This window comes from Furipterus horrens, unplaced genomic scaffold, assembly GCF_987537825.1.
Source record: "Furipterus horrens unplaced genomic scaffold, mFurHor1.1.pri manual_scaffold_1, whole genome shotgun sequence".
Lineage (NCBI taxonomy): Eukaryota > Metazoa > Chordata > Mammalia > Chiroptera > Furipteridae > Furipterus > Furipterus horrens.
Window position 1 is genome coordinate 7,481,333 of NW_028327171.1, and position 24,436 is coordinate 7,505,768.

Here is a 24,436-nt window from a genome sequence, read left to right on the forward strand (position 1 = left end):
GGCTGAATAAGCTGGGGCTGTCAGGGTGCAGCCCGGGGGAGGACCGCTTGATGACTTGGGGCCACTGCCCCATTCTGTGTCCCTGCAGAGCTCGTCAAGAAGATTGCAGTTGCTGAGCCACGGGGAACACACCCACCAGCTTCCACTGGTCGCCAGCTGATGCCCAAAGCACACCGGTCTTGGCCACAGCAGGGGCACAATCAATTTTCTTCCCAACAGTACCCCAAAATAGAAATGTACTTCCCACAACCACTACCGGCATTCGGCGCACCAGGAGGACAAGTGAGGCCTCCCCACAACTGGCCAGCGGGAGAGAGGAGCCCAGGGCACCTCACCAAGAACTTCAACACGATGACATTGAGCCCTCAGCCGCCAGGAGAAAACCGGGGCCAACAGAGGACCAAGGTGAGTCGGAACGAGGACATTCAGGAAGGACGCATCCTAGCCACTAGCCCTCCACCTCCATTGTCACAGCGGGTGTCCCCCAGCTATCCCAGACACGTCCAACAAACGCCACAGACATACCCAGTCTCAGGGGCAGCGATGACCTTCCTTGAAGTGAGTCTGGGGGCTTCTGTTTCAAGTTTGGGGATCTCCTTCCAGGAGTGTTTCCTCCAACTAGTCCTGTCCCTGTCGCTATTGCCAACCCTCCCCCAGCTCCCACCTTCGGTAGCTTCTCTCTTGCTCAGTGAGGCACCTCCACCCCCAGCCAAATATCTCCACTTCCACGGAAGCAAAGCCTCAATAGGAACAAGATGCAGGGACCACCCCCCATCCACAGAGGCCCACCAAGGTCCACCGCCCGCCCTGCCACCGACAGCCCCACATCAGCAGCAAATCCCCCGCAGCGCTGGGAGCCTTCTCAAAGGCCTCGGATGTGACGCCTGTTCTGCCTCTCCCAGGGACTCGAGATGAACTTGTGCCGCCGGTACGAGGAGAAGGTGCGTCCCCGCATCGACATCATCGACTCTCTGCGGGCCCTGGGCGTGGAGCAGGACCTGGACCTGCCCGCCATCGCCGTCATCGGGGACCAGAGCTCCGGCAAGAGCTCGGTGCTGGAGGCCCTGTCGGGCGTGGCGCTCCCCAGAGGCAGCGGTAAGCAGCTGGCCACCTACGGGCCACGAAGCGTCTGCGGGGGACCGGTAACAATATCAGAGGTGGACCTCTGGGAATGCCCCGGTGGGGGGTGGGGCGGAGGGGGGAGGGGAGGTGGGCGGCTCCCGCAGGCCCTGGCGGGCTGGGGTCTGGAGTGCACACGCTGCCCCAAGCTTTCCCAGTCCTCGCCCACGGGGCGGCAGCCATTGCTGGCGCTGCCTCAGTCAAGGTCCCGGGACCTTGTTCTTTCTCCCGAGAGGTCTTTGTAAGGGTATAGAGGCTTTTCTCCTTGGAGCGTGTTACATTCGTCAGTTTCAGATGACAGGCGAAGTACTCCTGAAGAATTTTCTCAACATGCTGAGAAGTTATTAGCCGGGATCATGTGTGATAAGAGATGTGTTTTTGTTTAAAAAAATAATAAAGGAGTTGTTGTAGAGTTTAATAAGATAATTATAAAGGGAAAAAAGCAGGAGGCAGAGAGCATCCTCGCAGTGGGCAGGCGAGGCCCCTCCTGGCCCCTCCCTTGCTCCTGTCTCCTGTCAAGCATTGTCCATCGGTCAAGCCCAGCCAGACCCTGGGGCCCGGAGGCACTGATGCCTGCCTCCTGCCCCACCCCCACCCCCCGGGGCTGCCTCCTGGGCAGAGCGGAGGGTTGGGGGACACCAGACGGCTGCACAGACCCCAACAATAGCCTGCATTCCAGGCACTGGGTCTGTGCTCCCTCCCGGCTGCAGACAGCCTGCTCCTTGACTGCAGGGGCTCCTGGGAGGTCCCTGGTTAGCAAGGCACCTGATGCTTGACAGTGAGAATCTGGGACAGGGACTCTTCTCTGCCTTGGGTTCCGCATTTTGGGGAGGGGCGTGATGGGGTGAGAGCCTGGATACCAGGGGCAGGCATGTGGCCCAGGGCATGTCTCCCGGCTAGTGAGGAGGTAGTCCTCCCTATCGGACAGTGATCACTCACCCTGCAGGTTTCGGGCTCCAGCCCCAAGAAGCTCAGGGCAGGTCCAGTCTTTCTGAGCTCCAGCTGCATCGGGAGGCACTCCCCCTCCCTCCCAGGTGCCTCCACAAACTTCGCCCTTAGAAGTTCCTCGGACCCCTCCTTCGGATGTCTAGCTCCTCCCCAGGCTCCTGCTGCCTTCTCCCTGCACCTTGGGAGGGTTGGGTGACAGTCGTCATCCTGTGAATCTCACTACTTCCACCTGTTCCCCTCTTGGACTGGCACCTGGACAAATGCAGGTCTCGAGGCCAGTGCCCATGGTGTTTCTAGGGCTGGGTAGTGAGTGGGGGCATCTGGATCGGGCCCGAGACAGGGACAGAAATGTCAGATGAGGCCTCTGGGGATAGTGGGCATCTCCTGAAGCGTGAGAGCAAAGGGCACCCTGGACATCTGTTTTTAAAAAAAACTTAGGGTATTTGGGACATTCTCTCTCTCTCAGGAATTGTAACCAGGTGCCCGCTGGTGCTAAAGCTGAGAAAGCAGCTCTCGAGTGAGCTCCCGTGGAGTGGGAAGATCAGCTACCAGGACACAGAGATCCAGCTTCAGGACCCCTCCCAGGTGGAGAGGGAGATACACAAAGGTAGGGGCCAGACTCACTTCCTTCTGGGCACTTCCACATCCCAGTGCCACGGCCTCACACACTGTCCCCTCCGTCCACCTAATTCCTAGTCTTTCTTCAAGTCTGTTTCCCCCTCACCCCTTGGGAAGTGTCCCCTGCAGGACCCTACCCTGCACCCGGCTGTCCTCATCACCTCTGTCCTGAGTCACAGCTCTAACCTAACCCCTGGCTGGCCATCTGGTGGCCGTGTCTCCACACAGCTTCCCCAACACCGATCCCAGCCACCCGTCATTTCTGGAAGCACAGCCATCCCCCGGCCTTTGAACAAAGTTTACCAAAGCTTGCTATTAGTTTCAGGTAATGATAGAATGATACAGAGGCTCTTCCGCACCCCCTGAGAGGGACCCCTGGCGGTCATTGCCCGCCCATGACACCAGAGCCTGCCTGTGCCCCTGGGTGGCTTCTCCCCTTTCCTGCTCTTACTCTGGCCTCAGCTCGGCAAGCACAAGTGACGCTGATCATAAGACTCTCTGCAGGGAGTTTTCATGTTAGTAAATAAAGAACTCAGCACTTGAGGGTGAGGTCTCCCCATAGCTTCCTGGGCTCAGCTCCTGGAGAAACCCACATCTGTAGGATCACCGGAGAGAGCCTTTCCGAAATGGAAAGTGTGTACCCCCAAATGCAGGAGCTGCTGGAGACCCTCGATTGGCAAGTCTCCTAGCTTGAAACAACAGAAGCTCTATGGCCAGCTGTGCCCACTACGGCTATCCTGGTGCCCTCGTATCCTGCAGGGTCTGTTGACAGCTGTCCTGAGCTTTGTGGGCAGGGCCAGGAGGGCTGGGTGCTCCCCACACAGCAGAGCTCTGCACACAGGGGTGTATGGTGGGTGACTGTTCTGTGTGAAGGTGTGTGATAAGCAAGCCATTGACAGAGAATCTGTAGCACAGCGTCTGGAACTCCCATCTGCTGCCGTTGGGAGTGTCAGCTGGTGCAGCTGTTTTGAAAACTGACCATGTCCACTAAGGCTGGAGTTGTGCACACCCTGACGCACTGATGCACCGCTCCCGAGTGTCACCCAGCCAGGATGTGCCCCAAAAGCCAGGGTCCAGGATGCTCAGAGCAGCACTCCTGCGATCGCTGCGCACTGGAAAGCCCATCGGCATAGGCTGGGCCGAGGCGTCGTTGCCCGGGCACGGGGTCCCTCAGCTACAAGCACACACTGGGGGAAACTTACCAACGTCATGCTGAGTGAAAGAAGCCAGACCCAGACATGAGGGAGCACATACGTGACATGATTCCACTTATAATTAGGTGGGACCCCACGAGGTTGTTGTTCTCAGATCTCAAAGGTCCTATCTCAGCAAATTCATTCGGCTCAACCACATGTGAAGGTCAGAAACGGGCAAAAGGAGTGGATGCTGGTAGTGGTCAGGACAGCGGTCACTCTCGGTGGTGACTAGCGACCGGCTGGAGCAGGAGGGGCTTCCGGGGGCTGCCCTTGTTCTCTTTCTCTGTCCGGTGTTGGTTACCCCTGCGTATTCAGCCTGTGAAGCGCATCAAGCCGCACACCAAACACAAGGAGGACTTTTCAGGACCTATGTGACCCTTCAGCACAAAGCTACAGAAATCGTACCTTAAGTAGTGACCACAACGTGATAACTAAGGCTGGCCAAGTTTATAAAGGCGTAGCCCTGGTTTTGCACAGGCTCCTGGTTCTGCCTCTACAGCGTTAGGCCATTAATTGGGCTTGTGGCTCAAGCTGCTTCCCGGTGTCTCAGAATGTAGGTGAAATGTGGAGCTGCCCACAGATGTCATTGCTGTGCCCAGAAAGGTGCCAGCATGGCTCCCCTCATCTGGCCGAGGCCCAGCAGCCCCCTTGTGCAGAACCCATTCAGCGTCCCTGGGGTGGGCACTGTCCTAACTTACAATGTCAGCGCTCCCTGGAGGGGAAGGAAGGTGCGGGGTGTTGAGCACACAGATACCCTCCAGGACCAGGGAAGTGACTGGGCGGCCCTGGCGAGCATTGTCTCCCGCCTCCGTGCTTCCCCTGAGCTGGTGACCAGTGACCTCTGTGTCCTTGTCTTGTCCTTGGCATGCGTGTGCTACCTATCCTGCCCTCACCTAGACCGCCCTCAGCTTCGACTCATTTCAGGATGCTTGCGGGTTCTCGATCCTGCCTTTGCAGCGTGGGTCCTGGTCTGCCGCAGCGACCTCACCTGGGGATTTTTGGAACTGCAGGGTGTCAGGCCACGGCCCAGACCTGCTGAGTCAGAATCTGGGCGGTAACCAGACCCCTGACCTGGGCTATCACGTGCGCTTACATTTTGAGAAACCCTGATCAGAGCAGGACCAGCTACGTGATTTAAAGGGCTCAGTGTAAAATAATCATAATCAACTCACTATGTATTATAAATGTGTAGTTCGGGTGTATGTTAAGTATGTAATAAATTAATTGTATATAAGCCCTCAAGAAGAAATCTTTTAAACCTCCTATAGCAAATAATCTATTTTCAGGCAGACTCTAAGAGCAGAAATCATTTTCCTTCCTTTCTACTTCCCAGGACTACTACTTTCTTTCCCTCTGCCTCCCTTCAGCGCCTCTTAACCCCCAAAGGACAGCACTGTAGGACTACTGCAAAGTATTTCGTGACCAAAGACAAACACCAAATACTATTAAACAGCAGCAGTACCTACTATCTATGTGCCGCATTTGCTTACGTCATCTTTTCTGGACAAGGGGTCCTGCCTCCTTGCAGCAGACCCCGGGGTGGCTGGCAGTTGACACTCAGGGGTCTCCTTAGCTCCAGACTGACCACTGGCCTTTAGATTAGTGCTCGTTGCCAATGGACGGAAGGAGGCAGAGAGGCTTTGCATGAAGTGTCCTAGAGTAGAGGGGTGTATCTACACAGCCATGAACACACCTAGCAGTGGAATTGCACATGTGGTACCTGTCACGTGTGTTTATGTGAGTACATGTGTTTTAGTGTGTTTGCATGTGTGTGCATGTTAAAAGAGTTGGATCTATGCAGAGAGACAGAAGACACTGTAATACTGTCCTGGAACACACACACACATATTTACATTTACATTTATATTTATATTTACATTTTTTTCTGGTCATAGAAGTACTACTCATAACTCTATTAGTTATCTATTGCTACATAACAAATTACTCCAAAATTTAGCAGCTGAAAACTCAAGAATTTATCCTCTTTCATGGCGTGTGAGGGTCAGGAACCAGCCACGTCAGCGGGGCGGCTCTGGCTCAGGGTCTCCACTGAGCTGCAGGTGAGCTGCTGGCTGGGGGCTGCATTATCCAAAGGCTTGACTGGGGCCTGTGAACTCTCTCACGTGGCCTTTAGCAGGAGGCCACTGGCTGCTGGCAAAGATACCTTGGTCCCCGCTGTAGTGGACCTCTGTAGGCACTTGGTGTCCTTATGACGGGGCAGCTAGCCTCCCCCAGAGGGAAGCATCCAGCAGAAAGCAGGAGTAAGCCATGATGTCTTGTACGACCTAGTCACGTCGTTGCTTCCCCCACATCTACTCTGTAGACATAAGTCCCTCTGTGCAGCCCCCACTCAAGGCTCCACCTTGGAGGATTTGTGGACATATTTTAAAACCATTGCAACACCCAAAGAAAAATACTTAAGAACATAAAGAAAGGGAACAGAACCTCTCCACAACTTCAATGTGAACAACTGCTATGTTTTCATCTAGAATTTTAGAGAATGTATGTACATGCTACCCCTGTATGCATGGCCACCTTAGTGGCCTCTGACCACTCTACAGGCTTCTATAAAATGTTTTCTAAGCCCCAGGGACTCTCTGAAGCTCTTACACTCCATATAAACTGTCACCTTCAAGAACAACTTCTTTTTCTCAAATGGGTCATTAAGTTGGACTCTGGGTTTCTCCTTTCTTGGCCTCCATAGCCCAAAACATCATAGCCGGCCATGGCGTTGGCATCAGCCATGGGCTCATCAGTCTGGAGGTCACCTCCACTGAAGTTCCAGATTTGACCCTCATTGACCTTCCCGGCATCACCAGAGTAGCGGTGGGAAATCAGCCCCAGGACATCGGACTGCAGGTGAGCCTTTCTGGAACTTGGGCATGGGCCAGGCTGAAGCTGGGGAGACCCCAAGGGCTCTGGTGTGCCCTCCCAGCCCTCATTTTAAGTGGTTGGGGAGGAAGTTACAGTAAGACCTGGGCAGGGGCCTCATACTCAGGATCTGATGAGAGAGAGCCTGGCAGGTCAATTGAAGATGACATGGTGGGACTGGGGGTGCCTGGGACAGCTTATGCCCAGTGTTACCAACTGTCTTGAAAGTCAAAAGAAGCCAGAAATTTGCCCTGGCCAGTGGCTCAGTTGGTTGGAGCATCATCCCATGAACCAAAAGTCTGTGGGTTCAATTTCTGGTCAGAGCACATACCTAGGTTGCAGGTTCAATACCCGGTTGGGGCACATGCAGGAGACAACCAATCCATGTTTCTCTCTTACATCGATGTTTCTCCATCTCCCTTTCTCTCTCTAAAATCAGTAAACATATCCTTGGGTGAGGATTTTTAAAAAATAGATGAAGAAGAAGCCATAATTTTGGATTTTCACATAAAATCTGCCAATTTTAGCGATATATATATATTTTTAATTAGCACTACATAAAACAATCAGAACATGGTCTGTGGCCTCTGGTTGGGGGCAAGAAGGCCGTCACAGTGGGGAGGGGTGACAGCCACAGGACAGACCAAGAGTGGCTGAGCCTGTTGCTTCTTTTCCAAAGGCCTTCCCACTTAGAGCTGCCTGAGAATGGTCTTACTGGGATGCTTGAGTCACACCGGATCTTTGGGCAAGGCCCGTCCTTGGACACCGCTGCCCACCCTTGCCTCTCCGTCTCTGCACCTCCCCTTTTCTCTCCCTGAAATGCTCTCCCTACCCAGGCTTCCACATGGCACCTTCTCTTATTTCCTCAGAGCTCCGCCGGAATGCCACCTTATCCGGATGCCCTTCCTGATGTCCGATACCCTGCACATGGCCCTTCTAATTTCACTTACCCCCCCTTATGGAGTGTTTATGGACCCTATTGCCAACTAGGATACTAGACCTTGAGGGACATTGCCTAGATGGTCAACGCTGAACCTCTAGATCCTAGACTGGGCTCAGTCCCTGGTGGGCACCCAATCACCGTTTGCTCCATGAATAGAATGTGCTCACTGTGGGGCTTCTCTCTCTAGGCAGACCTTGGGGGAGTGGTTTTCACTCCCCAAGGTCCTGTCAAAGTGCACACGAAGGAGGGTGTCTCAAACAGAGCTTCCCAACCCAAGACTATGCCACCCCTAGGGACATTGGCAATGTCTGAGACATTTTGGAGTGTCACAACTTGGGAAAGCGGGGTTGCTACCAGCATCCAGTGGGTAGAGACCAGAGATGCAACCAAATATTTCACGATGCACAGCACAGCCTCCACAACACAGACTGATTAATATCATCAATAGAGCTGAAGTGGAGATTCCTGGGTTGGGAGCCTATTCACGTGCAGACGTCAGCAGGACAGTCCGTCACATGGGTGTAGCAGAAGGAATAGGCACCAACAAGAAGAGAACTTTCCACCGGAGGACAATTTACATGACAGCTCCCTGAGGAAGGCTGATTATACCTTTACTCAGTTAAGTCCTCCTGGGGCCAAGACTTAATCGGACCTATTTATATTCTTCATTTTTATTTCACCCCAGGGCCTAATTGTTTACATGATGCTAGTTTGTGCTTCTGCGTTGCAAATTTCCTATTCCATGGCTCACTAACATAATTAAGTAGGACATCATATAAGCAAAACTACGTATAAATTGCACCAAATTTAAAGAAGGATGTCCCAAGGTGCCAGCCTTTTTTCTATGTATGTTTGTTTGTATTGTCCACGGGGGAAATAGTATTGAAATTTGTCATTGTAAGGCTTATGTTGCCCACATCTCTCTTTTGCTTACAAATCCTAAGAAATTTTATTGTATTTCTCTAATTTGAGTGAGTTAGACCCCTTTCGAGAACAAACTACAGAAAAAGTCATTCATAGTAGGCATAAACACGGAGAGATGTTGCTCTCAGAGACTGCTGTGAGCGGGCACTGAGCACCTGCCACTAGGGGCGCTGTGCTGAACTGGATTCTGCAATAAGGTGTCACACAAATCACAAGGACACCCCTGGGCTTCTCGGGCAGCTACAACGCATAAATAAATCATGCTGATAGAATAATAATAATCTCAGAAGCCTCCCAGGAGAGATCTGGAGAGGAAGCTGAGGTTTCATCTGACTACTGGAATCAGAGTCTTCAGGAGAGAAGCAGCACCAGTGATGGGCTTTGAGGAAAAAGTAGGAAATCAGCAGAGAACTGCATAAGGGCAGGTAGGGTGCACACTCCACAGAAAGAGGACAGCCCAAGCCATAGCTCAGAAGTGGGAAAACTGGGTCATGCTCTGGGACAACATTGCTTTTCGCAATGACGGGGGTCTTGCAATGGTGTTGGGCAACCAGAGATGTATTCTTCCTTTGTGTGATTTTTTGGCAACAGATCAAGGCACTTATCAAGAAGTACATTGAGAGGCAACAAACCATCAACCTGGTGGTGGTCCCCTGTAACGTGGACATCGCCACCACAGAGGCACTGAGCATGGCTCAGGAGGTGGACCCCGAGGGAGACAGGACCATAGGTAAGAGGAGGGAATCAAGCTTCCAGGAGATGGGGAGGGAGGGGCAGATTCTGATATACGGAGAAGGTCCTGGAGTGCGGTCCATTCTTAGAGACGCCCACGTCCTGTGTTGGATCCAAGTGCAGTGCCCGCAGAAGCTGCATGGGCTCCGGGTGCATTCATGCACTGCGGGCGAGTCTTCTTCACTCCCAGCCAGGGTTAGATGAGGCGCCAGAACTTGGTTCTTCGCCCTCCCTCTTCCCATCCCTCATTTGCGTTTGTGAGCCATTCTGGATGGAGTCGGCTGCATGGCACTGAGAATGTGCTCAATGCCACTAAACTGTACCGTTAGTTACAGTGGCCAGGAATGTTCTTTCTCTGTCCGCAGGGCTGGCTTCGTCCTCTCATTCAGATGCCTTCTCTGTCCATCCAGCTTAAACCTGTATGACCACCTTGCCTGTAGTCATTTCTTTGCTTTTATTTTAATTCTCTGAGTGGCACTTATCAGTATTAGATATTTTTGTTTATTTCTTGTATGTTACTAGATCAATTTATCTGGCTTTTCCCACTAGATGATGGAGGGATATTCATGAAATCAGGAACTTTGTAGTCTTGTTCACTGCCACTTCCTCAACACTTAGAGTGGAGTGTTTTCATGGGCACTTGTTAATTTAATATGTATGTGTAATGTCTTCAGGAATATATAAGCTTAAAAAGAGAAAAAAATGGAAGTATCTAAAAATTGCTGTAAGTGCGTCTGCCACTAGGGGGCGCTGTGCCGAACTGTATTCCGCAATAGGGTGTCACCAGTCACGCCAAGTGCACGCCTGGGCTTCGGAGACTCTCTAGCTGAGTCATTAAATGGTGCTTATGGGCTAATTCTGTAGATGAAGGCATTGTATCAGGAGGCCTTGTCCCCCCAGCTTGGGGGAATTCTAACTGCCAGTCTCCATTTTTGTTATCTTACTCCTTTTTCTCAGAATAAAGTACAATGAGTTAGGCTTCCACGAATGATTGCTGGTTCCAGGGAAGGGCATTCTTGGCTGCTATCTCCACTCCCAATGGAAGGTGTAACGTAGATTCAGAAATGTCTTGGCTCGGTTAGCAACATGAAAGTCTGTGACTATAAGGCTATTTGCTCATAAATAATATCTTTGGGAAGAAAAAAGGAAGAGAAATTCAACTGCTTAGGTGCCAGAAAAGCTTCTTAGGAACATGGTGATGGAGCCGGTCAGCTGTGATGATGCCAGCTGCCGAGCGCTGGCACGCAGCAGGCACCCCACCAACCTTTGCTTATTAAGTGACGCGAGGCAGCTAGTAAACTGAGCTGGGGAGTGGGGGAGCAAATATGAGGGGTGATGACAGAATGAACGAGTGAGTGTCGGGCCCTGGGCGATCAGGCTGCAGAAGACTTTGCTGGTCGTGTCCAAGAAAGGCTCCCATAGCCCAGCGGGGTTCAAATATATCTGAGACGAGGACTGACCTTTCCACGCCTCCTTTCATCACCTCCCAGGGATCCTGACCAAACCAGACCTCGTGGACAAGGGTGCTGAGAAAAATGTCATGAACGTGGTGCAGAACCTCACGTACCGTCTCAAGAAGGGCTACATGATAGTGAAGTGCCGGGGCCAGCAGGAGATCATAGACAAGCTGAGCTTGGCAGAGGCGACCCAGAAAGAGATCATGTTCTTTCAGACGCATTCATATTTCAGGTGAGAGTCTATGGGGCAGCCTTAGAATTGGACGCCAGAGCCACCTACCAGCATTGGCCGAAGGGATAACCAAATTGCATATAAGAATTATACAGTGTCGCAGAACCCATCCTTGTCTTTATTTTAGTGTTAAATTCGTTGGCTTATTTAAACAAATCATTTTTTCATGGGCTCTAATGATGGGGGTGGATTAAAAATTGTAATAGGGCGTTGCAGAAAGCATAGGACACCTTGGTTTTCCAGAATGTTTCTCCTTGCTTTCTCATTTGCATCCCACAAAATTGTAAGAGATACATATGGCAGGTGAGCTTCCCATATTCATAGCTAAGGAGAATGAAGTCAGGCCAATAGTGAGTGGGAACAGGACTGGAAGCAGATCGCCTACCTTCCAGAACCCGATGTCGACCACAGTAAATGGTGCATGTTAAAACCCACAGATGCACTGGTTTTATTAAATATAAATGATCCTGTAGAGGCACAGCAGTTTGCAGGACACTGGGACTTTCCCCACACGCTGGGCACCTTGCTCTTCTATTTTATTCAGGAACTTGATGGTCCCACATGATGTGGGCGCAGCATGGTGGGACCCAAAGGTCACTCCTGCTTTAAAGGAGAGACAGTGGGTGACCACTGTACGGGCAGACCAGATTAGCTACGGGCTGTGTGCCCTTGGGAAATGGCTCAATGTCTCTGAGCTTTTGCTTTCTCATCACAGGGAGGGCCACACGCCTGCTTCATAGGGTGGCATTTCAGATAAAGTAGTAGGACACACGCAAATGCCACCCTGTTTCTCCTTTCTTCCTCTCTGCTCCTGCCCCGAATGGAAGAAGCGGCTCATTTGCAATAGTGTTGGGGGCCCAGGAGGAGAGGAAAACTGCTCTCTGAGCAAAGAAAAGATTCTGTAATAATCACACCCGTGGTTCTCAGCCCTGAGCGGCAGAACCTCCTGGAGAGTTCGTGGGTCCTGGGCCCTGTACCAGAGTTTCTGAGGTCCGGGGTGGGGCTCAAGCATTTGTGTTTCTATCAAGTTTCCAGTTGAGGCTGACATTGCTGGTCCCGGGAGCACCCTTTGGAAAACCCTGCTCCAGGAATTGGGGCCAGTGAACTAAACTGTGGGTTCTTCTGTGGTCTCTAGAATTTACTCATCTTGTATCGCTGAACCTGGAGGCCCACTGACCTTCAGCTGCCCACTCTCCCCTGCCCCAACCCTGGCAACCACCATTCCACTCTCGGATGGTGTGAATGTGGCTATTTTAGATTTCATGCATACGTGGAATCATGCAGTATTTGTTCTTCTGTGACTGGCTTCTGTCACGCAGCATGGTGTCCTCAGGGTTTACTCATGTGGTCACATATGACAGAATTTTCTTCTTTTTTACGGCTGAATCCTCTTTCGTTGCATGGTTAAAATCAAACACAGATGGAAGCCAGACTTGGAAATTCCCCGGAGTCGACAAAACCTTCTTAGTCACATGAGCAAAGCTTAATTTAGCTTATTTTTATCAGACAAGCGCGTGCACACAGTAACGCTCTTCTTGTTTATGCTTCTGAAAATCACACACAAACCTTAAATGGTTCCCCAGAACTGATGCAAGGTAACCACGAACCAATTTCCTTATATTTCAGAAAATTCTAGTACTAGAACCGATCACCGCGAAGCATAAAAACTGTCCCTGCTTTCTCACTACATCCGCTGCTCTGTAACAACCTCCGTCCACGTTCTGGTTTGAACGCTCCTGGTCTGCAAATGGGTTCTTACTGTGTGCACAACACACTTTTGCTGAGTACTACTTCCGGGACTCGTTGGTTTCACATCTTTTTCTTTTTTTCTGAACTTTTGACAGCATGTATATGACGTGTTTTCTTGATCCGCTCGTCTGTCCTTGGATCTGCAGGTTATTTCCAATGTCTTGGCTACTGGGAATAGCGCTGCTCCGAACGTAGGAAAAATACTGTCGCTTTGAGATCTTGATTTTAATGTTTTTGGATAAATATGCATACGTGGCATTGCTGGATCAGATGGAGGTTCTAGTTTTAATTTTTTGAGAAACTGCCGTACGGCTTTTCACGGTGGTGACACCATTTTGCATTCCCACTAACATGGTATAGGAGCTCCCAATGTCACACATCCTCGCCGCGGCTCGTCCTTTATTGTTGTTTTATAATATCCATCCTGACAGATGTGCCCTCCCATTGTGGTGTGAGTTGTGTTTTCCTGATGATTAGTGATGCTGAGCATCTCTTCCATATACCTCTTGACTATTTACATGTTTTCTTTGAAGAAATCTTTATCCAACTCTTTGGCCCATTTTTAATTGGGGTCTTAGTTTTTGGAGGGGTTTTTTTTGCTACTGAGTTATAGGAGTTACTTATATAATTTGAAAATTAACCCCTTATCAAATACATTGTTTGTAAATATCTCCTCCCATTTGGTAGGTTCTCTGTTGATTGTTTCTGTGCTATGCAGAGGCTTTTCAGTTTGATGTGGTCCCTTGTTAGTTTATTTTTGCTTTTCTTATCTGTGCTTTTCATGAAACCATTTCCAACACTTATATCATAAAGATTTTCCCATGTGGTTTTTTTGTGGGAGTTTTATATTCCATATCTTACATTTGAGCCTTCAATAAATTTTCAGTTGACTTTTCTGTATGGTATGATGATATAAGGATCCAATTTCATTCTTTTGCATGTAGATATAGTTTCCCCAGCATCATTTGTTGAGGAGATTATCCTTTCCACATTGAAAATCACTATTGAAAATCAGTTGACCATATATACATGCATTTATTTCTGTGCTCTCTATTCAGTACATGTCTGTCTTCATACTAACGTCATACTTTTTTGTAACAGTAAACCGTAGTTTTGTAAGGGAGTTTGAAATCAGGACGTGTGATGCCTCCCACTTCATCCTTCTTTCTCAAGATTGATTTGGCTATTCAGGGATAAACATATGTTACAAGAAATAAACTACCTGTTTGGACAAGTCCCTGAACTTCTATGAAGTTAGGTTTGTTTTGTTTTCCTGGAGGTAAAACGTCCCTTATTTCTTCAGCTTGCGGGGATGACAGAAAGGGATGAATGCAGCCTCCCAGCGCGGTGCTTGCCCGGGCGTAGGCGACAGTCCTTCTCACCCCTGGCCCTGGCCGGGGGGGCTCAGTTGGTTGGGGGCCTTTCTGATGCCATGGGTCGCCCCAGAGAGCTGAGCTCACCTCCCCATGCACAAAGCCCAGGACTGGAAACACGACCCTCTGGGCCCTTCCTGAACTCGCGTGTGCCGTCTGGTTGCAGGTCGCTCCTGCAGGAAGGAAAGGCTACGGTGCCCTGTCTGGCAGAAAGACTCACCATGGAGCTCGTCTTGCACATCAACGTGAGTCCTGGGGGTGGTTGAAAGTTATAGCAGTTGCAGGCTGTCCATGTCACCCTCCCGGTCACGAGTGGGCTCAGACACTGCACTGATCTGCCCCAGTAAGCAAACAGATGAGGACATCCTGAGAACCAATTGCTCAGGGTCAGAGGCGCACAGGAGAGCCTCTGAAACAGGGAAGGAACAGCTGCATAATCTTGAACCAAAGAGTTGAATCAGTAATTTGGGGGAAGTGAAAAGAGAAATCATAATACCGGTCCAGCAGTGTAAAAAGGAGTGAATACCAAGTTAGCTACTTCTTCTCTTTTCCGTAGGCTCTTAACACTTCATTGTGTATAAAACATTTTCCAAGCCTAAGGCTTGCGAGAAGGACGTGTTCGGTTTTCACTGATTCTCAACAATGGGCACCTGTAGACATGTCATTAAAGGGGGTACGGGTGTGGCTTGGTGCTTCTTGAGATATAGAATATTTGTGGGGCTTGCCTAGACCTTAGTACATGAGGTTGAACAACATGGCGAGACTGAAGGTTAACCCTAAGAGCAGAGATGATCCCAGATCCTGGGTTCCTGTCCACGCCAAAGTGCATGTCAGACAAAAGCAAACAGGAAACACATACTCAACACATATCCGGTTGGACAGAGGCCGTAGTTCTGACACTGTAGTGCACATAAGAATCATCTGGAAATTTCTTAAAATTCATATCCCTGGCCCTGGCTGGGTGGCTCAGGTGCTTGGGGGATCATCCTGTACACTGGAAGGTTGCAGGTTTGATTCTCAGTCAGGGCACATACCTAGGTTGCGGGTTCAATCCCTGGTTGGGGCACTTATGGGAGGCAGCCAATCAACGTTTCTCTCACACTGATGTTTCTCTCTCTCTCTCCCTCTCTCTCTCAAATCAATGCGCATATCCTTAGGTGATGATTAAAAAATAAATAAACAAAAACATATTCCTGGGCCCCAGACCCAGAGTTTCTGAGTTGGCAGGTCCAGGGTAGGGCCCATGTATCTGCACTTGTCAGTTCCCAGGTGATGGAAGGCCCACGCTTGGAGAAGTGCTGTTTTCAGAAGGAGGCTCAAAAAGATAACCCTGTCCAATTAAAAAAAAACATTATTTTGCAAAAAGATGTTGCATTTTGATAACACATTTCCCAACGTTTAACTATTTTCTATTAAATTTTGAATTTAACATTTATGACACTTTAATCTTTAAAACATATGTCAAGACTCAATTATGTTAATTATAATTTGAAATATCAAAAATAATTAATAGATACGCTGTCCAAAATAAAAAGAGCCCGTGAGACTTATTAACTTCTTGGTGTCACCACCTTTATCATCACTTTATGTCACCTTGGCAAGACCCCGGTGAACGCAACCTGCCGGGCTGGCTGCAGTGACCTCAGGCACCGAGGCAGAAATTGGCGCCGCTGCTCACTTGGGCGTCTTGATCTGCGGTCTTCACCTGCATGGGCTTTGGAGGTGGTGAGCAGGGTGCCAACCGGAACTCTGTCACTTACAAGCTCAGCAATGACATCAAGCAATTTGCCTCTCTGAGCCTTAAGTTCCTCCCTGGTAAAAATAAATAAATAAATAAATAAATAGAGAGAGAGAGAGAGAGAGAGAGGCTGAGAAGCCATGTGCTTCATGCCGTGTGAGGCTGACCTGAGAGGCTGAGGGCTTGGAACAGTGCAGAGCCCGAAGACAAGCCCCCACAGTGCCACTGCAGGTCCTTCCTTCTCCTCGACTTCGTTCTCATCCTTTGGCATCATCGACTGGTCAGGACTAGCAACCTGACACCAACACCCAAGACATAGCTTCTACCAAAACACCATTATCAGTTTATCAACTTCAAAGGGTCACGAACAGTACATTCAACGACAGGAAGCTTACGTTGTATTCAAGTGTGGTTATTCTCAAAACACAAAACACTTACCCAAACCGAACAGAAAACAAAAACTGCCCATCACTCGGTTCCTCCGCACCCCAACTGCATAACGGAACTACCGACTTCGGCACAGACGCTCAAGCCGTCGTGCACCCCCATTGCTCGCAAAGCCCTCCTCGGGCTCCGTAACGGATCTTCATCGCGACAAGCTTCAACAGCAATAGAAATTCTGCATGCCCTCAAATGCTTTCAAATGGGGTTCTGCTTATATCCCCAAGAAATCTGTCAGCTTATTTCGAGCTGTGCAGTTTCATTGTTTGCTTTTGTTTTGTTCAGAAATCCCTCCCGTTGTTAGAAAATCAAATCAGGGAGAGCCACCAGAGTGCGACCGAGGAGCTGCGCCAGTGTGGCGAGAACATCCCCCACGAGGACACCGACAAAATGCTCTTTCTGGTTGAGGTGAGGATTTCAGGGGCCTCCCCGTGGCCTCTCAGGCACCAGATCCCTTGAGGTGGCCACGTCCTCCCAGGTGGCCCAGCTCGTCTTGAGGCAGCCTCTGTGCTTGCGCACCTGTGTCCTGCTGGGAGCCCTGTTCATCTGGGAGGTGGTCAGGTGGGTGACCTGACCTTCCAGCCCCCAGCCCTACACACCGCTGCCTCCGGTCTCCGCTCTTCAGTGTGATTTCAGCACTGATTCATGACTATACCTCATTTTCAGAAAATCAAAATGTTTAATCGGGACATCGAAAAGTTAGTAGAAGGAGAAGAAGTTGTAAAGGAGAAAGAGACCCGCTTAATCAACAAAATCAGAGACGAGTTCAAAAACTGGGTGCTTGTCCTGGCAGCCAATAGCCAGAATGGTAAGTCCGGGGACAGGGCTGCCCCTAAAAGGAGCGTCTTAGTCACCAAGGCCAGAAGCTACTTCCAGCACATGGGAAGTATGCAGAAAGCTAACATGCCCATGCAAGAGCTCCTGGGGGACCTTAGTCACCCCTGACTGCTCAGCAGCCCCCTCCCCTCCATCAACGTGGAGCACTGCCCTCACCAGGTCAACAGAAAACAACTCTGCCTCCCCAACTCTCTTCCTGCATCTGTGTTTTGGGGTTAGACAATTCCACATGTCCCGTTTCTCCTGTCTTGTCACCCTTAATCCAAGACAGAGCGGTCAAAGCTCTGATGAGAATCTCCTTGTCCGCCTTCCATTCTGCTCCAGCCTGTGTGCATTTCTGTATGTGCATGTGTGTATGCATGCGTATGCGTGTGCATTTGCTTTGTGTGCGTGTACATGTGCATGAATGCATGTATGCACTTACGCATGTGTGCACATGTGTATGTGTGCGCATGTGGTGCATCTTTGTTCATTTTGGCACTTGGTGAAAAGAGCACTTTTCATTTCCATGGTAGAATTCTCCAACCCTAGTCTGGCTTTAAGGGACACAAGACCATGTAACTTTCTGTTTTGATTGAACTAATCAGATTCTTTCCTATCAACGATTGCACTAAACTTCCCTGCTGGGGTGATTGAAACACATTTTTTAAGCATAAGGTTTTGTTTTGTAAAAGTTACTGTCAGACCTTTTTTATTTTTTCATTATTAAAAAAGAAAAAAAACTTCATTCAGAAACATCGCCTTAGGATACATACAGTAGGCAAACAAGACTTAAAACAATGTTCTTATCTTTAAAACGTGTGTGGTTTGTTTTATGTCGCAGTTAAAAATATTATTCATGAAGAAGTGTCCAAATATGAGAGGCAGTATCGCGGCAAAGAGCTCCTTGGGTTTGTCAACTACAAGACGTTCGAGGCCATCGTGCAGCAGTACATCGAGCAACTGGTCAACCCCGCCCTCGACATGCTCAGCAAGGTCATAGGTGAGGCTCTTTCACAAGCACCTTTCCAGTGACCCTCCCTGCGCCTTCGTGGGTCTCAGTACATTGGAGGGAGAGATTGGAATGGAGCTATCACACACAGCCCGCACATCTTCTCTGCCCACTTTGGGAAGGAGGGCAAGAGCGGACCTGAGCTTCATCAAATGAGACCTAACCTTCCACACAGCTGCGTGAGCTCCAGCCCAGTGCTAACCCCGGGCAGACCACGGGACACTGATGGGACCTGCTCGGGGTGGGTGGTGACGATGGGTTTTGTGCCTCCCTGGGACTAGGTACCATCCCCTCCTTCTCTTTTGGTCTATAAATTTGGGGAGCATGGCCTTAGAATAAGGGACATGTACCATGAATTCTCCTCCCTGTGTCATGAACCCATTTTATTCCCACTTGCATTTGACTGATGTTTGGTTTTTCCTTTGGTCAGAAATTGTCCGGCAAGCTTTTGCTGAAACAGCCAAAATCCATTTTGATGAATTTGCCAACCTTAATCAAATAACGCAAGTAAGTACCCACAGTTCACCTGCTGGTCACCTGCACTGATTTATCCAGGTCTAACCTTTGGAAGAAGGTGGGCGTGTCCTGTCATGGGGAAATGCAAGGCCAGGGTGACAGCTGCAGATGCGCTGGGCTGGACTCGAGCAGCATCTGCTGTTTTTGCTTCCCCTCTGACCTTGGGCTCCCCATTATCTCCAGCGGCACGGCAGGACATACCCGAACATACGACTGTCCCTAGTGACTGCGTGATATTTCAGATCTTTTTCCCACACAAAGAGCAGCGTTGTGTGGGCTCCCACGTAGCAACTCTCCCTGAACCCCACTCTCAGGGCAGGGAAGAGAGAGGGCTTCTGGAGAAGAACGCTCCTCTGCCCAGGCCTGGGCTGTGGGTCAGAGTCTCAGTCCACCATCTCCTTCAGGTGAGCAAGGAAAAGAATTTCCGTCATTTCCCCACAATGCAGCTTAGTTTCTTCTTTCACGTCTGTTGCTGGTTGGTGAAAACTAAATCTCACTCCTGAGCTCTCCAGCTTTCCCAGGGGCTGTGTCTGAGTCCTGGGGTTGCCTCACCATAGAGTGGGTGACACATCTGGTCCTTGAGCTCCAAATCTCCCTGCTGGCAGCTTCCAGGATGTACACCTTCCTTCCTGGGCCTCTGCGGCTGCTTCCTGGGGTCCCCCACGCTCCCAACTGCAGGGCTGGTTCTGCTGAGCTCTTTCCAGCCAGGCCAGGGCACAGAAGCGCTCTGTTGTACGCACAGGTCACCCTGGGGCCGAGGACACTCCGGCACCCAGCAGGGCCTCCACCCCTTGGTGCCATCCTCGGGTAGCTAAGAAGTCTCGTCACAGCTCCCCGGACCGCGCGGGAGCTCCCGGAGCTCTCCGCGGCCACAGCCCAGGCACTCCCCGCCACCACTGTACCTTGCTCCTCCTGAGCCTCCTCAGAGCCAGGGGTTTGTCACCTCCCGTGTCACTCCTCTTGGAAGAGAGACACAGGCCACTTCTGCCTTCAGGCCCCAAACCTGCAAGGGGGCAATGCCACATGCATTGTTGTTTGCCACCTACACTCCAAAAAGAACCAGCCCCTGTGAAACTCAGTGGGTCACACTTTCCTCCTCCCGCAACTCCTGTCCCCTCTCTCTCTGAGATCGGACTCTCTATTCAATGTACAAAAGTCTGTTTGAAACTCAAAAGCCAAAAAGTGACTTTTCTCCACTATGTCATCCGTTTCTTTCCCACAATGCCTTTGACTGTGGGAGTGATGCAGGAGTCACAGGATTTTGGGCAAAACAAAGATAGCAGGCTGTTACCCCACTGTTTTCATTGGCACTGGGGTCATTCCTAGAAGCTTGGATTCAAGCCAACTAGAGAGACAAGGGTGATGGACATAAAAATGTAAACTGAGCCACCATCGAGGCAGAAAGGCGGTGATGTGAGTTAAATGGAGATGAGAGCAGAGCGAAGACACGGGGTGACGGGGGGATGGGCACAGGCAAGGGCTGGAGTCACAAGACAGGATCAGGCAGGACGCAGTGGAGACCTTCTGAAAGTCAGCATTAAAGTCTCAGGCCTCCTTTAACCTTAAATTATTTTAAATTCTCTGTTCAACCTCATAGTACTTCCTGAGTTGTTTAAACAACTCGGAGTGTGTGTGTGTGTGTGTGTGTGTGTGTGTGTTAAGGGGGGGCATAAAAACAAACTTCTCTTCCTTATGCAACCAGAGCAAGATTGAAGAGATAAGAACAAAGCAAGCAGAAAAGGCAGGAGACCTGATCTGCCTTCAATTCAGGATGGAGAAGATGGTTTATTGCCAGGACCAGATTTACAGTGGGATTCTGCAAAAAATGCGGGAAGAGAATTTTAACCCACTCAGAAATGCTTCCCAGACTCAGGAGTCTGCCATTTCCGTCCTCACTGAGATCGGGGTGCACCTGAATGCGTACTTCTGGGTGAGTGTGGGCGCACATGGCCTTTGCCAGGGCATCTTGATTGAGAGTTGCTTAATTGAGCAAAGAAGGGAGGGACCACTGTGGGTATTAAACCCTTCTGGCTCTGACAAATTACTCACGTATGATTTCATCTGTAATCGTACAGGAACCCGATTAAGACACTTTTAAATGATTCGCCACAAATCAGGTTCTTCGTGTGGCGGAACATGTGTTCAAGAGGGATTCCAACCCCACACTTCTTTATATTTGAGGCTATGCATGAGGTACAAAATTACCACGATCAGAACACAGCAAAATGCAACCAAAATACAACCAGCCTTACCGGTCGGTGTTAGAAGGCATTTGGCTCTTCAAGTGCCAGAAACTCACCAGCTTCCCAAAACAGGAAAGAAATTCCTTTCCTTAGATGTTGTGACCCAATCAACTTCATGGTTTCTAAACGCCCCCCTGCCCCATCCTATGCATGAACTAAAGTATTGGGGCACACAGAAGGGAAGGCAGCTTTTAAACTGCAAAGAACCCCAACTACTGAAGCCTTTTCTTAATCAGAATAAAGAGTTGAGTTCCCCAGAGGTGGAGCTCAGCTGCCAGGCAAACCGGATGTGCCTCTGCAGAGAAGGCACGAGGTGGGGAATGAAGCAGGTCCTGATCTGTTTCCAGAATGGAGCCCGGGGATCGCAGGACCAGGAAGTCTTACAGAGAGGTGGAGGGGCCTGGGGAGAGGGCTCCTAGGAAGGGTGGTGTGCCCACGATGTGTTTTGGGCTTGCTAGCCTACCAGGTGGGTTCCTAGTGCCAGAGAGAACACCTAGGTAATAAAACTGGGCCGCCCAGAGAGAAGCCTCTCGTGGCTTGATACTGAACACTGGAGTGGGGTGGACGGGACCACCAGGACTTCGCAAAGTGACCGTGTGTGCATCCAGAACCCCAACGCTTCTCTGCGCTACCACTGGCCTTGGGCCCATACCCTTCCAGCTGACCCTTCTTATCCTCTCCTCCAGGAGACCAGCAAGCGTCTCTCCAACCAAATCCCATTCATAATTCAGTATTTTATGCTCCGAGAGAATGGTGATCACTTGCAGAAATCCATGATGCAGATACTACAGGAAAAAGCGCACTATGCCTGGCTGCTTCAGGAGCGGAGCGAGACGGCCAACAAGAGGCGGCTCCTTAAGGAGAAAATTTACCGGCTCACGCAGGCGCGGCAAGCTCTCTATAAACTCTCCTGTTAAAGGGGGCAGATACTTGGAAAAGCAGCAGTACTTTGGGGTTTTATCTTATGTGCATTCCTCGTGAGGGGAGGCAGTGCAGGAACTGGGTTCTCATTGGGTGCAAGCCTTTTCTGTCCCTGTCTGTTCGTCTTTGCTGGACTGCACTGAGCACCACAGTTTAGATCTGAAGTCCACACATGCTTAGAGCTGTTACCTCCACCCATGTCCATGACTGGGTGTCTCTCCAGTCCTTGGGCCCCACAGCCTCCAGTCACAGCTTTCTTAATTACTGCTATCGTTCTTTGTTCATTTGTCTCCCCCCACCCATCAGATTATGAGACCCCAGAGGAGGGAGGTCAGTCTTATATTTGTCTTCTGTATTTCCAGGATCTTGCATGGCACCCGGGACATAGTAGCCACTCAATAAATGATGTCTTATTGAACAAATGAAAGGTGGAGTTCACCTGAGTGTGAGGAGCCGCTCCTTGTGGTTTAGGGAATTGTAGCCCCGGCCGTGAGCCTGACTTGCCCCCACCCCCGGCTTGTCTTTAAGTCTCAACAGAAGGCTGTGTGGGAGACCTGACCAAAAACCATTCAGAGGGTTTCTATGGGAATTGGATTTGAAGAATGCTAATTATGCTTTAGAGCTTGCTCTGCTTTTCTTATCTCTTAGTTAACGATAAACAGTCTCTAACAAGAAGTGTATGAAGCCTTATACCTAATGCCAGTGCAGCGTCAAGATGTTTAATAGACCCTGACACAGACTGGTCACCATGCCCTCTGTACTGATACTTGTAATCTGTTATCGTCAACTGTAATCCAGGCACCTAAAAGCTATGGGTGATATATGAATTTTGACCTTGTATCTCCCATGCATACCCTTTCTCAATAAAAAGCATGAGAGTTGGCGGTCTTGCACTTTCTCCACTAGAGGGAACAGCCGCCTCCCTTACTGCTCAGCCAAAAACTGTCCTGGATAAGTCTGTTCTGCCTCGGTCATGAGACCTCTGTTGGACAGAGCAGTTTCCAATCGAGCTGGGGCGTTGGAGGCAGCTCCTCCTCACCTGAGGCCAGGGTTTAAATCAGCCTTTGGTTCTTGGGAATGGTGTCTCGTAGCTGGTCATTTTCCGATGAATTAGGTCATGCCTCCTGCTGTGATGATGTTTCCCACCACACTGGGAGACACAGGCCTAAACGATACTATTATTAATTTCTATTGTTTCCCTAGTTGTGACAAGTTCCCATTGCTATGTTGTCTCTTTAAGTCTTTTAACCTTTTTATTGAACTGATGTTATGTTAACATATAACATTGATTATGTGTTAAGTCTTAAAGGAAAAATTAATAATAAAAAGTATTTTTTAAAGAAAAATATAGAGGTTCACACCAGTGGTCATCTCTAGATTGGAGGATCATGGCTAATTGTATTTCCTTCTTCACGCTAAGTCATACCTTCCAGATAGGAATTTTAGGAGAGCTAAGTGAGACCATTTCTAAAAACTAGAACACGTGTTCAAAAAGGCCACCAATTCTTCCCTCCACCAAAGGCCTCTTTTTCTTCTTTACCTCTTGGTCAATAGAGCAGCCCTCACTCCTGAAGCTCTTCAGCCAGCTCTTAGGTTTAGTTCTTGGATACTTTTTGAGTCAATTTTATATATGGTGTTAAATAAGAGTCCAATTTCATTCTTTTGCATGTGGATATTCAGTTTTCCCAGCTCTATTTGTTGAAAAAACTGTCCTTTCCCTCATTGGCCTTGGCACTCCTGTCAAAAATAATTGGACCATATGTGCCCACTTTATTTCTGGACTCCCCGTTCCATTCCATTGGTCTGTATGTCTTATGCCAGTACCACTATTTTGGTAACTGCAGCTTTGCAGTAAGTTTTGAAACTAGGAAGTATAAGTCCTTCAGCTTTATTCATCTTTTTCAGAATTGCTTTGGCTATTTGTCATCCCTTAAGATTGCATGTGAATTTTAGGATGGGTTTTTTTTCTTTTTTATCTCTGCAAAGAATGTTGTTGGGACTTGATGGAAATTGTATTAAATCTGTAGATTGCTTTGGGTAGTCTTTGCATCTTAACAATATTAAGTCTTCCATTCCATAAACCCAGAATGTCTTTCCATTTCTTTATGTCTATTTTAATTTCTTTAAGCAATGTTTTGCACTCTTTACTGTACAAGTCTTTCTCTTCCTTGGTTAAGTTAGTTCCTAAGTATTTTATTCCTTTTGATGCAATTGTAAATATAACTGTCTTCTTAATGTTATTTTTAGATTATTCATTATTAGTCTATAAAAAATGCAACTGATTTTTATATGTTGATTTTGTATCTTGTCACTTTGTTAAATTCATTTATTAGTTATAACCGTTTTCTTTTGTGGAATCTTTATAGCTTTCTACAGATAAGGTCATATCATCTGTGAACAGAGGTCATTTTATTTCTTTATCTTGCCTAATTGCTTAGGCTAGAACTTCCAACAGCATGCTGAATGAAAGTGGGGATCCTTATTGTTATAGGTCATTTTCCTCCCCCAATCCCCTGCAGCTCTTAACTCCCAGGTCACAATAGAGGAACTTAGCTAAGCCGGACCTCTGTGGGTGCATACTCAGCAG

The 24,436-nt window shown here is 49.1% G+C and overlaps 1 protein-coding gene across 1 annotated transcript; it reads left to right on the plus strand.

Annotated features, from left to right (window-relative positions):
• The first annotated feature begins 96 nt into the window (after nt 1-96).
• Nucleotides 97-24,436, plus strand: MX2 (MX dynamin like GTPase 2). The gene is made up of 13 exons (XM_090271836.1): nt 97-558; nt 903-1,095; nt 2,534-2,674; nt 6,586-6,740; nt 9,211-9,349; nt 10,842-11,040; nt 14,329-14,407; nt 16,627-16,749; nt 17,008-17,149; nt 18,002-18,160; nt 18,600-18,676; nt 20,388-20,615; nt 21,615-24,436. Exons 1-13 carry the CDS (start codon nt 160-162, stop codon nt 21,843-21,845), a joined length of 2,265 nt encoding a protein of 754 aa, XP_090127962.1. The 5' UTR covers nt 97-159; the 3' UTR covers nt 21,846-24,436.